This window comes from Alosa pseudoharengus, unplaced genomic scaffold, assembly GCF_046254945.1.
Source record: "Alosa pseudoharengus isolate Yale_2024_CS ecotype anadromous, Long Island Sound unplaced genomic scaffold, YU_APseudo_1.1 YU_APseudo_1.1_scf_6, whole genome shotgun sequence".
NCBI lineage: Eukaryota > Metazoa > Chordata > Actinopteri > Clupeiformes > Clupeidae > Alosa > Alosa pseudoharengus.
The window spans coordinates 10,839,996-10,853,447 of NW_027468848.1; the positions used below are offsets into that span (position 1 = coordinate 10,839,996).

Consider the following 13,452-nt stretch of genomic DNA (forward strand, 5'->3'; position numbering starts at 1 on the left):
TGCTGTTGCTCAGTGTTCTGCTGGACCTGGAGATGTGGAGTGTGACCTCTGCACTGGGAGAAAACTCAAAGCTGTCAAATCCTGCCTGGTTTGTCTGTTGTCTTACTGTGAAACTCACCTCAAAGCTCACAATGACCTCAATCCTGGGAGAAAACACTCGGTGATTGATGCCACAGGCCAGCTGGAGGAAAGAATCTGCTCTGAACATCAGAAGGTGCTTGAAATATTTTGTCGTACTGATCAGAGTTGTATCTGCTACCTGTGTACGATGGATGAACACAGAGGCCATGAAACAGTCACAGCTGCGTCAGAATGGAAAAACAAAAAGGTAAGTAAGTTACTGGAGCTACACTTTTTGATATGACACATTTGATTTGAAAGGTCTGATACACATAATGTGTTTGAATAAAGAACATTAGGTGTCTTGAAGTCTACTGATTTTTTACAACATCTCCTTCTCAGTAGAGAAGGCATGAACCAGGAAATCATAGCAGGTGCAAAGTGCAACATGTATAAATTCTGTCAAACATTGACATACTGTAGCAGCATCGGCGGAATACCATACCGAACAAAAGGTTCAATGTTTTTTAAGGCTCTGAGCCAGCTTGACTTGTATTTAATGCACAATGTCAGAGCTCCTACTGAAAACAAATGAATAGAGCATAGCACTGCTCTCAGATGCTTTCTGTTACAGTAACTGTTCAAATGCACTTCCTGTTAATCAGATGCACTATGTATATTGTCCTTGTAATGATTCTATATTGTTTTTTTTATAATTCCATTTTATGTACTTTGCTTTTTAAACTGGTTTTAATATTGCCCCTTATTATGACCGCCGCTAGCAAAGCCGTCATCTACTTCCTGAATTTTTGGTCAACGATACCCGGGACACCGTAACACCGGTGCACATGAAATTTGGTGGGTATGTAGCCCCACTAGACTTTTACGGAAAAATTTCGTTTCGTCCCCGGGGGCCATTTTTCGCCACGATATGGCAGTTTAAGTCCGCTTGATACTGTAAGGCGTAAACCATTGGTTTCCAAAGGAGATTTTATTTGTGTCACCAGCATAGCCTATTGACAATTTATGTTGTAAATAGGCCTACCTTATAAGCCTACCTGTAGCTTAGGGAAGCTAACAGCTTTCTATTAGGATCTAGTTTGTTAGTTACAGTTTTGTCATAACCCTGATGCATTTTTGCATTTAGAATAGCCAGAGCGTGGATATCTCAATCGAAAAAATTAAACAATAGCGAGTGCCTATGGACTAGGTTGGGTGAACCCAGCCTGATCTGCCCGCTATTTATTTTTTGATTTCTTAAAAGATTGAGCTTGGTCTGGTGAAAGCCAGACTAGCCATGGACCTCAGTTACACAATGCAAGGGAACATGAATCAGCCTATATTTGCACGAACAATAACGGACAACAGCTCTTCAACTTTGGCCCGTTAAAATGTGTATGAACAGTCTAGCGACGCATTTCATCAAGGCCCATTTGGACATGTCAGTTATTTGCACCACTAGATGTAAAACAGCATTTCGTTTCAGACTACTGTTACTTAATTTGTGCATTAACAATAATGTTTCAGACTACTGTTACTTAATTTGTGCATTGACAATAAAGTATCACATGAACTAAAGATGACTAAAATCTTATGTAGAAGAAGAAACATTCACAAAAAATCCATCCATCCAAAAATTACCTTTGTTTTTGATAGCTGTTGAAAACGGCATGGAACTGACAGAGATGTTTTTGTGTATAAATAAATAAATAAATAAATAAATAAATAAATAACATTATGCTGATAACTTTTGCTTTTCCCAAATACAATGTAGCCTACAGGTGTAAGTGACCTTTCATCAATCCAGTTGCAATGGATGAACTGTGATGAACTGCCCTACTTGTGATTGTTTAGAGATTTTAAAGGTTTTATAACAATGCTACATCTTCTTTGGCTATTCTACAATCTATTCACCTTTTCAGCACCAGTAGGCTACTTTCTGTGCAGCCGCACACACACACTCAGGCATGCCAAACAAGCATACACAAAAGTTTCAAGAGTGGGGGATGGAGTAAAAGATGGAGACAAATTGAAGTGTGATTTATTTTCACGGAACAGATGTACAGGACTGAGCGGCGGTCATATTTTGTACCGTGATGCGGTACATCTAGTTTTTTTTAATTTACTATTATTTGCTTTTGTTCATGCAAAGCACATTGAATTACCCATGTGTATTAGAAATATGCAATATAAATGAACTTGCCTTAAGTATGTCTGCCTTTTTATCAACAGAAGCAGTTGGGGCAGACCCAGAGGAGATTCCAGCAGAGACTCCAGGAGAGAGAGAAGGAGCTGCAGCAGCTGAGGAAGGCTGTGGATACTCTCAAGGTGAGTACTGACCACAGAAAAGACAAACTGCTAATTGATTAAGGTTTCAGCTCTCTAATATAATGTATAATTGTTATGGCAGCTGTGTTGATGTGCTATTACCAGATCACAGGTATAAAGTTATTTTGTGTCAACAAACTCTTTTTTTATCCCATCGCTTAATGATAGTCATGATGAATTGTGATGAATAATTGGCACACATCCAAAGAAAACTATTAGTATAGTAGTAGTGTTCTATTAAATATTAGTAAGTACAATACATTGTACTTACTAATGTAATACTTACTAATGTAATATTAATGCTGAATCGTGGGGAGTGAGAAGAGTCTATTAGCAGTAATACGTTGTAATTCCATCCTCAGACCAGACTGTGCCCAGTGAGTAAGTGTGCCACTGCTGTTATCTTTACAGCACACAAAGACCCACTGACACCATGAAACACTTTCAGCTTCACCTCCCTCTGTGTGTCTCCTGCCCTCCTCTTTGTGTGTCTCCTAACAGAGCTCTGCACAGACAGCAGTGGAGGACAGTGAGAGGATCTTCACTGAGATGATCCGCTCCATTGAGAGAAGGCGCTCAGAGGTGACAGAGCTGATCAGAGCTCAGGAGAAGGCTGAGGTGAGTCGGGCTGAAGGACTCCAGAAGCGACTGGAGCAGAAGATTGCTGAGCTGAAGAGGAGAGATGCTGAGCTGGAGCAGCTTTCACACACAGAGGATCACATTTATTTCCTCAAGGTGACATCATTAATTTCAATTAAATTAAATACATTTCCTGAATCTGAAATTACTAAATAATTAGTGGGGGGGGGGGGGTACATTTCAACATCAACATCTCAAACATCTCCTACGGGCAACCCTTCACTCAACACCACCATCTACATGCTGTACAGTCACTAAATGTTTGCATACAAATGCATCTCTTGTATGAGCCAACATTGGGTAGAACTTCACAAAACCTGGCACGCCCCCAGAGGCTGTCAGGGTGATCATACACATCACATTTGTAGCAGTTCAGGACATCTCAGCTGAAGATGGTGGTGATTAAAGAGCCATGTTTTTGCATTTTCATTTTTACTGGGGAGTGCAACATCACAAATGAGTGGTTATGGGCTAGGTCGATGTGGGTCCTTGAGACTCGCATGCCACAAACATTTCGTTATCTCGGGTGCAATGGGGTGGGTAGTTGCATTTTTTGGCTTCCGGGGGCCCCAGCACAGGGTGGGAATTTTCTGTGAAAGTATAAGTTGTTACATGCCCACCAAGATTCATGTGCCTCAGTGTTTTGTTGTCCCAGGAATCATTGACCACAAATTCTCTCATACAGACTCTAGAGGCGGTCATTGGTCATGATAACATAACAAATTCTATGACAGAGAGAATTCAGTTGATATATCTTTCTGTGCAAAGACATTGGTGTGTAAAAATAACTGTATGTGTGCTGTGTAATGTGTGTATAATGTGTGATAAGGATTGTATTGCTTTACATGCAGTAGGTATAATAACATATACACATACTTAAACACATGAATGCACAATTACCAACACACTAAACAGACTGATTTAACCCAAATCAGTTTTAACTGATTTAACCCATTATGTCTGCAGCCTTTGGGGAAACAGCCCTGACCTGACCTGACTCCCACCTTGTGGTTCTCTCTGCAGAATGTTGTGTCAGTCACTGCTGCTCCTTGCAGTACAGTTCCAACCAGCATGAGCTTCAGCCAGAGTTTCTCTTTTGAGACTGTGAAGGAATCTGTCTCTGCAGTGAAGGTGCAGCTGGAGGAGAAACTGGATGGCATCTTCAAGCTGGAAGTAGCCAAGATATCTGCAGCAGGTTGGACAATCATCTAGAATTGACACACAACCATGCACTACTTTTATAAGACACTGTTATGTTTGAATTGCTATGGATTCATTTTGACTGCATGTTCTGTGTCTCTCAACAGTGACATATATCCAGATCATCCAGTCTTTAGAATGTGAGTCTGTCATTAAGTTACATTACATTCTACAGCTGAAATATAACTTCCTTCCAGAGCTAACAAATGTTAAAAAACAAACATTTCCCAAAAGGTTGAGCACACACAAGATAATATGCAAAGTGAGATGTGTGTTGGTTTGTTCTGTAGATCCTGGGTGAATGAGTGTCTCTGTGTTGGTTCCCAGATACTGATCCTGAACTCCCAGTCGGAAGAACAAGCAGTAATGACAAACTGCCACCAAACAGTAAGTCTTTAATGACTGATTATAACATCCTCTAAGCCTTTACATTTGGGGTCTAGTAAAGGAATGATATTTTCACTGAATCTTTTCATCTTTCAATATTTTCTCAGCTGCCAAAAGAAACTCTAAGAAACTTTATAAGGCCCTTTATATATTATGGCTAAACATGCAGTAAGAGGCATGAAGTAAGACTTTTATGAAGGATTTAGGAGAAAAAAAAACAAACACACTAGATCTTTGAATTTATCTATAACAGTAGACAAAGGCAAAAGCTGATGGAGATCAGAGATAGAGATAGAGTTAGAATTCAGCTTTAATGAACAATAACCTTAAAATGCACTTCAATCAGATTACATTCATTACTTCTGCAGTTGTCTTGTGATAGTGAACTGATTGAGGTTGGGAGGTTGTAGGCCTTTAAGTTTTAAACAGCTGGGGACTTACTTATTATATACTGTACACATTCATTAGAAAAAAGGTACATACTGTAGAATAATGAAGTTTATGTAAGGTGCAGCCTTTCTCCTTTTCTGTTATAAGTTATAAGTTGTTACAGGTATATGAGCTGTTTGGTCCAGCACTTTGAGAAACTATAAAAATAACTAGAAAATGTCATTTCGAGGAAATTACCAGTGCATGAAAATATAAACATACTGTATATTAACATAAAATGCAAAACAAACTTTTATTTGATAACAGTTGGCAGAAGTCATAAGTCAGTTGAGTAGTTTAAATAGTTAAATTATTTAATAGTGAATTATTGTAGTGAGGACATTTATTTTGAAACAGTTGTGGGCAGAGAAAATAGTTGAACAGGATCTGTAGAGCCAGATTGTATGTTTAAAGCCTGAGACAGAGTATATAGTTTAAAAGTTAAATGTAGATAGTGTAATGGATGTTGATAGACAGAAAGTTGAATGGATGTTGATAGGCAGATTGTTTAATGGATGTTGATGGGATAGTTTAATGGGTAGATGAGTGAATGGTTTGAAGAGGATGAATGGATAGAAAGTTGGATGGAATGTGCCTTATATCCTTGTAGAATGGAGATACACAGAGAGAGTTGGCCTAATTGAGCAGAAAGCAGTTGATACAGGTGCAATCAGTTTAACTAGCTTTTTGATGGGACCTAGTTGAGCAGCTGGAAGTTGATACAGGTGCAAATCAAGTTAATTAGTCCATTATGATGTCATAGTCCCCATACAAAGTCTACGGGGAAAAATAAGCTTGTTTTTTATTAATATCTCAAAAAGTATAAAGTTTACAAAAGTGAAAAATACATTCCTCAAGGCTCCTTTTCAAGACCTACGTTACAAAGTTAGAACGAAGTTTCTACGTTAAACGGTTGAAGCTGAATTAGAAATTTGGTGGGAAGAATAAGAAGAAGAAGAAGAAGAAGACTTCGGATAACAGAACAGTGCATTTCCATGCACTGTAATTAATTGAAGCCTGCTCCTATACCTGTGTATAGATATATTCATGTCGTCATGTTGGTCATCATAGCTAACAGTGTGATGATTCATAAATTAGACAAAGTGACTTACAAATGCTTACTCGTGTTATTTATACCCAGATGTTTTTGTCATTTAGTGTATAATATATCAACTTAATCGACCCATTTGCTCTGCAGTTTATTGGGTTAAGGAATTGATTCAAATGGTTACATTACATTAAAATGAATCATCATTTACCTGACACTCTTATCCAGAGAGACTCACAGTGAACTAACTACAGGAACTACTGAAGCTACTTGGGGTTAGGAGCCCTGCTCAGAGGCACAATGGTGGCAGCCCCTGGGATCAAACTCACAACCTTTAGGTGTTCCATTTGGAAGCCCAGATCCCAAACCACTAGACCAGCAGCCCCCACATCTGAAGGTCTTCTGAACCTGCTCTTCCCATCCTGATGAAGATCAGTGCTGCTTGAATGAGTGCATCTCCATCTTCACTTTGGTTCAAGTTTGGTTAGTTATAATGCATTTCTTCTTTCTCAGTGTCTGATGTCCAGGCTGCTGTTACTGAGCCAGTAACCAGAGAGGAGTTCTTAAAGTGTAAGTTGGTCTGGTCTACAAACACTGAGACAAACATGTACACATACAGTCATTCATTGATGAAGTATTTGTGGAATCACAAACACACACACACACACGTTCGCAAACACATGCATGCAAACACACACACGCACACACACACACACACATACACACACACACACACACACACACGCGCGCCCACACACACGCACGCACACACACACACACTCACAAACATAACCACATACACTTTTAATCTTTTTGAAAAGAGGCAGTCAGTGAACACTTACATGTACTGTACACTTGCACACAACCATTCATACCAAAATGTACAGAATCACACACACTGTTCTGTCTTTCTAACTAGCCAGCAAATAAATGGCAGACTGAAACGGCTTCAAACAAGGATTCCTTTTACTTGCAGAAATCACGCGTGACAGGCATAGCATCTCTCATAACACTCTCTAAACTTACGTCATTCACGTCTAACGTAACGTGCACTGCATTATGGGTAATGTAGTATTACTGTGTAACTCAAATACAATTTCAAACGTAAATTGTTCAACATCATTAAACATTAAGCTGCAACATCCTCCCTCCCGATGAATAATAATTCATCACTCAAGTCTCTAAAGGATATAGCAATTGAACTGGTCTTCTCAGTAAAGTCCCAGATGATGTGCGGACCACACAGGACCTCACTTTCCCGTCACGACCTGGAAATAGTTCATCAACTCTTCCCAGCTTCCAAGTCTGTCTTGGCATGTTGCTATCTCCAAGGAGGACGATGTCGCCCACCTTCAACGAGGTAGGTTGCGGTGTGTCACAGCGATGGGCTGATCTCAGGTCCAACAGGTAGTCCTTTCGCCAGCTGCTCCAGAAACTGGTCATGAGCCGTTGCCTGTACCGCCATCTCTTTGTCATCTCCTCTCGGTTCAGTGTTGTATTCCCACTGCCAGCTGGAAACTGCTTCGGTGGCAGAGAGGTAAGTCTTTTTCCCACAAGGAAATGGGCAGGTGTCAGCGGCTGTGGCTCATCTAGGTCATTGTTGACAAAGGTAAGTGGTCTGGAGTTCAAGATGGCCTCCACCTCTGTCAGGATGGTGGTCAGTTCTTCAAAGCTAAGGGAAGCTCGCCCTAGAGTTTTTCTCAGGCAGGTTTTCACTGACCTGACGAGTCGTTCCCAGAAACCACCCCACCAGGCAGCTCGTTCAGCAATGAATCTCCACATTATACCCTTCTCTGAGAAGTATTCTAGGAGTTGCTGATCTTTGATGCCCTTCCAGAGTTCTTTCAGGTCTTGGTCAGCTCGCTTGAAAGTCTTTGCATTATCTGAGTAAATTACTTTGCATAGCCCCCTTCTAGCAATGAATCTTTTCAGAGCCAACAGAAAATGCTCTGTTGTTTGACTGGAGACAAGCTCCAGATGGACTGCTCTCGTCACAGCGCAGGTGAATAATGCAATATAGGCTTTACTAAGCGCACCACCAACCTTGACATAGAGCGGCCCAGCAAAATCCACACCTGTGACTTCAAACGGAAGGGATTCTGTAATTCTGTCACGTGGCAATGGAGCAGTAACCTGCTGCACAGGCTTTGCTTTGAATCTTCTGGCACACATTGCACCTTGATAGAACACTCTTCACAAGCTGTCTCCCTCTCATTATCCAGTGTCTTTCTCTTATTTGCACCAGTGTGTCTCGCACGCCTGCATGCATCAGGTTCTCATGGCTGTGCTGAACAAACAACTCACAGTATCTGTTCCTTGCAGGCAAAATCCACAGATGCTGCTGTCTGAAGCTGAAATCCGACTGCTGCAGCCTGCCTTCAACACACATCAAGTCATCCTCATCCAGAAATGGCCTTAACTCTCTGATCGATCTTTGAGTCCTTTTTTAATGCCTTTCCAGCTTTCAGGAGAGCGACTTCTTGACTGAAGTTCTGGCGTTGCGTTAACTTTATCCAGTACTTCTCTGCTTGAAACAACTCCTCTGCTGTCAGCTCTCCCTTTCTCTTTAGTGTCAAGTGTGTGTTGTCTGTAAATCTCTTTATCCAGGCTGTTATTCGTAACACTGACTTCAGCTTACTGTATCTTTGTAGGTCTAACACCGGTTCTGTTGCGTCATGCTCTTCACTGCTCAGCTGTACAGTTACATGTTCACTTACGTTCAGTTCTTCTTCAGCCGCATCGTCTTCCACTGAATGGTCATCAGAGTCTTCCTCATGTTCAGATGAGGTCAGGAACACAGGCCCCTTCCACCACAGGCGATTCTGACTCAGGCTCACCACAGTCTGGCCACGGGTGGGTAGGTCAGCTGGATTTTCTGTTCCCTTACAGTGAGACCATGATTCGGGGTCAGTCAGAGATTGAATTTCTGCCACCCTATTGGCAACAAACTGCTTCCACTTGTGCGCTGAGCTGCGAATCCAGTGTAGCACGATCATTGAATCCGTCCACATGTGAAGTTGATAGATTTCAATTTTCAGCAGGTTCATCAAATTTCTTGCAAGCCTTGCTCCTATCAATGCTCCCATAAGCTCCAGACGTGGTAGTGACAATTTCTTCAAAGGGGCCACTCTTGACTTAGATGCAACCATCCTTCTGTCTTTCCCCTGCCACTGCAGGTAGGCTACGGCACTGTAGGCCTTCTCACTAGCGTCACAGAACACATGCAGTCTCGTTCCCTTGTCACTTTGCTCATCCTTTTCTCCATACCATCGCGGTATATAGATCTGGTGTACATGGGGAAGTTCAGAACGCCAGCTGTTCCATTGTTGATTCAGGTCAGGTGGCAGCTCCTCATCCCAGCTCAGCCCTCTTTCCCACATCTCTTGCAGCAGGCATTTTACCCTTATGGTGAAGGGTGTTAGGAAGCCGAGGGGGTCAAAGATGCTAGCATAGTGTTGCAGAACGCTTCTCTTTGTGCTGTTCTTTGTCAGTTTTTCCAGCAGAGGTCTCAGATCAAACACAAAGTCATCAGTCTGTGTTCTCCACACTAAGCCTAGTACCTTTAACACTGTTCCATGAGCCTCTGGCTCCTCAGTGGGTCCAATGGGTGTCTCCTTCCACCTTTCTTTCAGTGCTGCAGAGTTCGTCATCCATTTTCACAGGTCCATGCCAGCAGCAGACATGATTTCCTTTGCTCCGGTCGTTACAGAGACGGCTTCGTCTACATCACGGACACTAGCTATAAAATCATCAACATACAATGACTCCTTAATAAGCTGTACAGTGTGAGGCTGTTCTTCATACTGCCCGAGATGTCTTTTCACTGTAGCTGCTAACAGGAATGGGCTTGGGGAGACTCCAAACACCACCCTGGTCATCCTCAACACGCGCAGCTTCTCAACAGCTTCTTCCCTTGGTGAAGCAGCGAGCCATAGAAATCTCACTGCATCTCTGTCTTTCTCTGCAAGAGAAATCTGCAAAAAGGCCTTCTTGATGTCTGCCATGAATGCGATTTCATGCAGTTTGAATCTGATCAATATGCCGAGCAGATCTGGATTGAGGTTCGGACCGGTCAGCAGACAGTTGTTCAGGGAGGGACAGCCATCTTCATGTGACGAGGCATCAAACACCACTCTCAACTTTGTTGTCATTTTGTCCTCTCGGAGCACAGCATGGTGAGGTAAGTAGTATTTGACGTTCAATGTTGAACACTCACCCTCGGTCACGTCTTCAGCAATGCCCTGTTGTAGATAATCTTCTACCACTTCACTATATCTCTGGAAGAAGACTACATCTGCCCGCAGCCTCCGTTTCAGTCCTTCAAACCTTCCCTTTGCGATTCTGTAGTTGTCTGGGAGTTCTGGTTTCTCATGTCGCCACGCCAACTCCACTTCATATCGCCCATTCTTGAATTGCGTTGTTTTTTCAAACCTTTGAAGAGCTTCTTCATCTGTATGACCAAGCTCTGGTCTTGCGATACCAAGAGATTCAATCTCCCAGAATGCTTTCAGCTGGCTTGAAATCCGTCTGTCTTCTTCAATGTGAATGTGCATACACATTGCTTCAGTGATGCTCGACATTGTCATTGGGCCTTGCACAGACCATCCTAATACACTTTCAAGTGCAACCAGTGTGTCAGTGAGTCTTTCTACGCGGCCTGACACAGTGGTCCAGTAGTAGTCTGCTCCTATAAGCACTGACAACTCAGTGTCAGCGCCTTCTTCAGTTGCGTCAGCAAACTGCAGACCTCTTCTTTCCAGTTCACGCTGGATACGCTCTCCTGGAACTTTCATCACAGCAGTGCACACTTGTGGTGTTTCGATCGCTTCAATTTCTATTTTCTGTCCCTTATTCCAAATGTTCTCCAGAACGAGTTTCACAGTGTTGCATTTGGTTGTCACAGGAGCAGCAGCGCCAAATGTATGAAGAGTGAAGGTCTCTTGTCTTACAACAGGCAGCTTTAGGGCCCTTGACTGTTTTTCACACACAAAGCTCCTCTGACTTCCTCCATCTAGCAGGCAGCGTACGACTATTCTTCCACCTGGACCCACTGCATATGCCTGGGCAGTCTGTAGCAGCACTGTACTCTGGCTCTTTGGTTTGACTTTCATGGAATGGGTAGCGAATGAAGAGACCACATCTTCTACATTTTCACTGGTGACTGGCAAATGCTCTTTACGGTTTCCGCATACAGCACTGTGATGTCTTTTTCCACAATCGTCACATGATGTGTCTTTAATCCTACAGTTTCTTGCTATGTGCCTCGTCCCTAGGCACACAAAGCATCTTCCCATCCTTTTCAGAATATCCCGCCTCTCAGCTACATTGTGTGAAGGACAAAGTTCTGGTCTGTGCTCTGCACTGTCACAAAAAACACAATTCTGTGTCCTCAGACTGGCCATGTGCAAAGCAGCGGCTGATGGCAGGCTCTGTCTTTTCTGTTTCAGCTCACAAGCTGTATCATTTCTTTTAAATGTCTTATGTAGACTCTGGTTAACCTTTTCTTTGTTACCTCGTGTCAGTTGCATGGTTCTCTCTATCTCATTTTGTAGAAACTCCATCACCTCTGAGACTTTCCATTCATCACTCAATCCTCTTTGCCGGCTGTACTGAAGAGCTATGTCCTCGGGTATCAACTGCAGTAGGATTGGGCAGAGTAAACTGCCATAAGTCTCTGACACAACACCCAGTGACTCCAAACTGCGTATCTGGATCTCACATTCATCATACAGCTGTCTCAATGCAACAATGTCTGATGATCTCTTCACAGGGGTAAGATTCAGCAATTTTGTCATGTGTGCATTTACTACAAGGTCTTTTCTCCCATATCTCTCATGTAGCAATTCCAATGCATGGTCATAGTTGCTGTTTGTTAACATCAGCCCTGCTACTGTCTTAGCTGCAGCACCAGAGAGGTATGACTTCAAATAAGTAAACTTTTCCGTTTTACACAGTGTCTCATTTTGGTGAATAGCAGTCTCAAATTGGTTCCAAAAGTCTCTCCATAAGCTTATATCACCACTGAATCTTTGAATGCTCAATTTGGGTAACTTAACAGAGTTCTGAATTGGAGTTCTGTCTCCAACACCTCTTCTTGGGCTACTCACGCTTTCACGAGCTTGTATCATTCTCTGTGCACGCGTCCTCACCGTGATCACTCGTTCCTTGTATTCCTCCGTGTGCGTGATTTCTGTTTCCAACTCGTCCGTTGCAGTTCCCTGTTCAATTCCTCGGTCTAAATCCAACAATACTTCTTCTTTAGTAGACAAGTTCGCCAATAACTCACGCAAACGTCCAACATCAGCATTGTCCTGGCTAAGCTCCGTGTCGGAGCTTTGCAGGAGTCTCGTTGTAGCTCCACGCATCGCTTGTCGCTTTCTGACCAATCTTTCTGTTTGTTCTTCCATTTTCTTTCGTCGTTTTCGTTTCTGACTAGATATTCATTTTTAGAACCCAGGTTTTAGAAGCTGTGAAACTGTTCATATGCAGGGCAAACATTATGTCACAGGCTCATGCGACTGTCTCATGTCACTAATAGGTCCTGACTCTGAAATATCTGTTACGGCGGGATACAGTCCAGGCACAGCAGCTGTTTCGTGTGTCCTAGTAATATTTGATAAGATGCTCCCCAGTCCGACATGCTGCTGCCTGTCAGTCAGAAAGCTGATGATCCACTGACAGTTAGAAGCAGGCATTGATAACTGGGTGAGTTTCTGATGTTGGAGTTCAGGCATGATGGTGTTGAACGCCGAGCTGAAGTTCACAAACAGGATCCTGGCCTACGTCCCTGGGGAGTCGAGGTGGTACAGGATGAATTGCAGTCCCACCGTCCAGTTGCCGACCTGTTTGCCCTGTAGACAAACTATATCCTTCAGATGGCACAACACCAGTCTTTCAAAGGATTTCATGACCACAGACGTCAGGGTGACGGGCCTGTAGTCATTTATTCCTGTGATGGACGAATTTTTGGGGACAGGGATGATGGTGGAGCTTTTGAAGCAGGAAGGCACCTCACACAGAGGGGAACACACCATCAGGTCCTGGAGCCTTCTTGATCTTCTGCTTCTGAAAGAGCCGGTACACATCCCTCTCGCAGATTGTTAGCGCAGGTGGGGGAAGGGATTGGGTTTTGAGGGGAAACCTATGATAATGGGTGCTTTTCAGACCTGCAGTAAAAGTTATTCAGGTCATCAGTCAGTCTGGAATTATCTGCAGGTGGGGGTGATGGTCTCTTGTAATTTGTGACCCGTTGCAAGCCTCTTCAAACTGATACAGGGTTGTTGGCTGAGAGGCTATTTTTTAGCTTCTCACTGTAGCTTCTTTTGGCTACCCTGATCTCCTTTGTCAGCTTGTTCCTGGCC

The 13,452-nt window shown here is 42.9% G+C and overlaps 1 protein-coding gene across 1 annotated transcript in view; it reads left to right on the forward strand.

Annotated features, from left to right (window-relative positions):
• LOC143106358 (tripartite motif-containing protein 16-like) overlaps window positions 1-13,452 on the forward strand; it is a 30,576-nt gene that overhangs the window by 260 nt on the left and 16,864 nt on the right. Inside the window, exons 1-3 of the mRNA XM_076270636.1 lie at window positions 1-328; window positions 2,293-2,388; window positions 2,890-3,123. The exon at window positions 1-328 is cut by the window's left edge and continues 260 nt beyond it. Coding sequence (XP_076126751.1) covers window positions 1-328; window positions 2,293-2,388; window positions 2,890-3,123 — 658 coding nt within the window. The remainder of the gene's footprint in view (window positions 329-2,292; window positions 2,389-2,889; window positions 3,124-13,452) is intronic.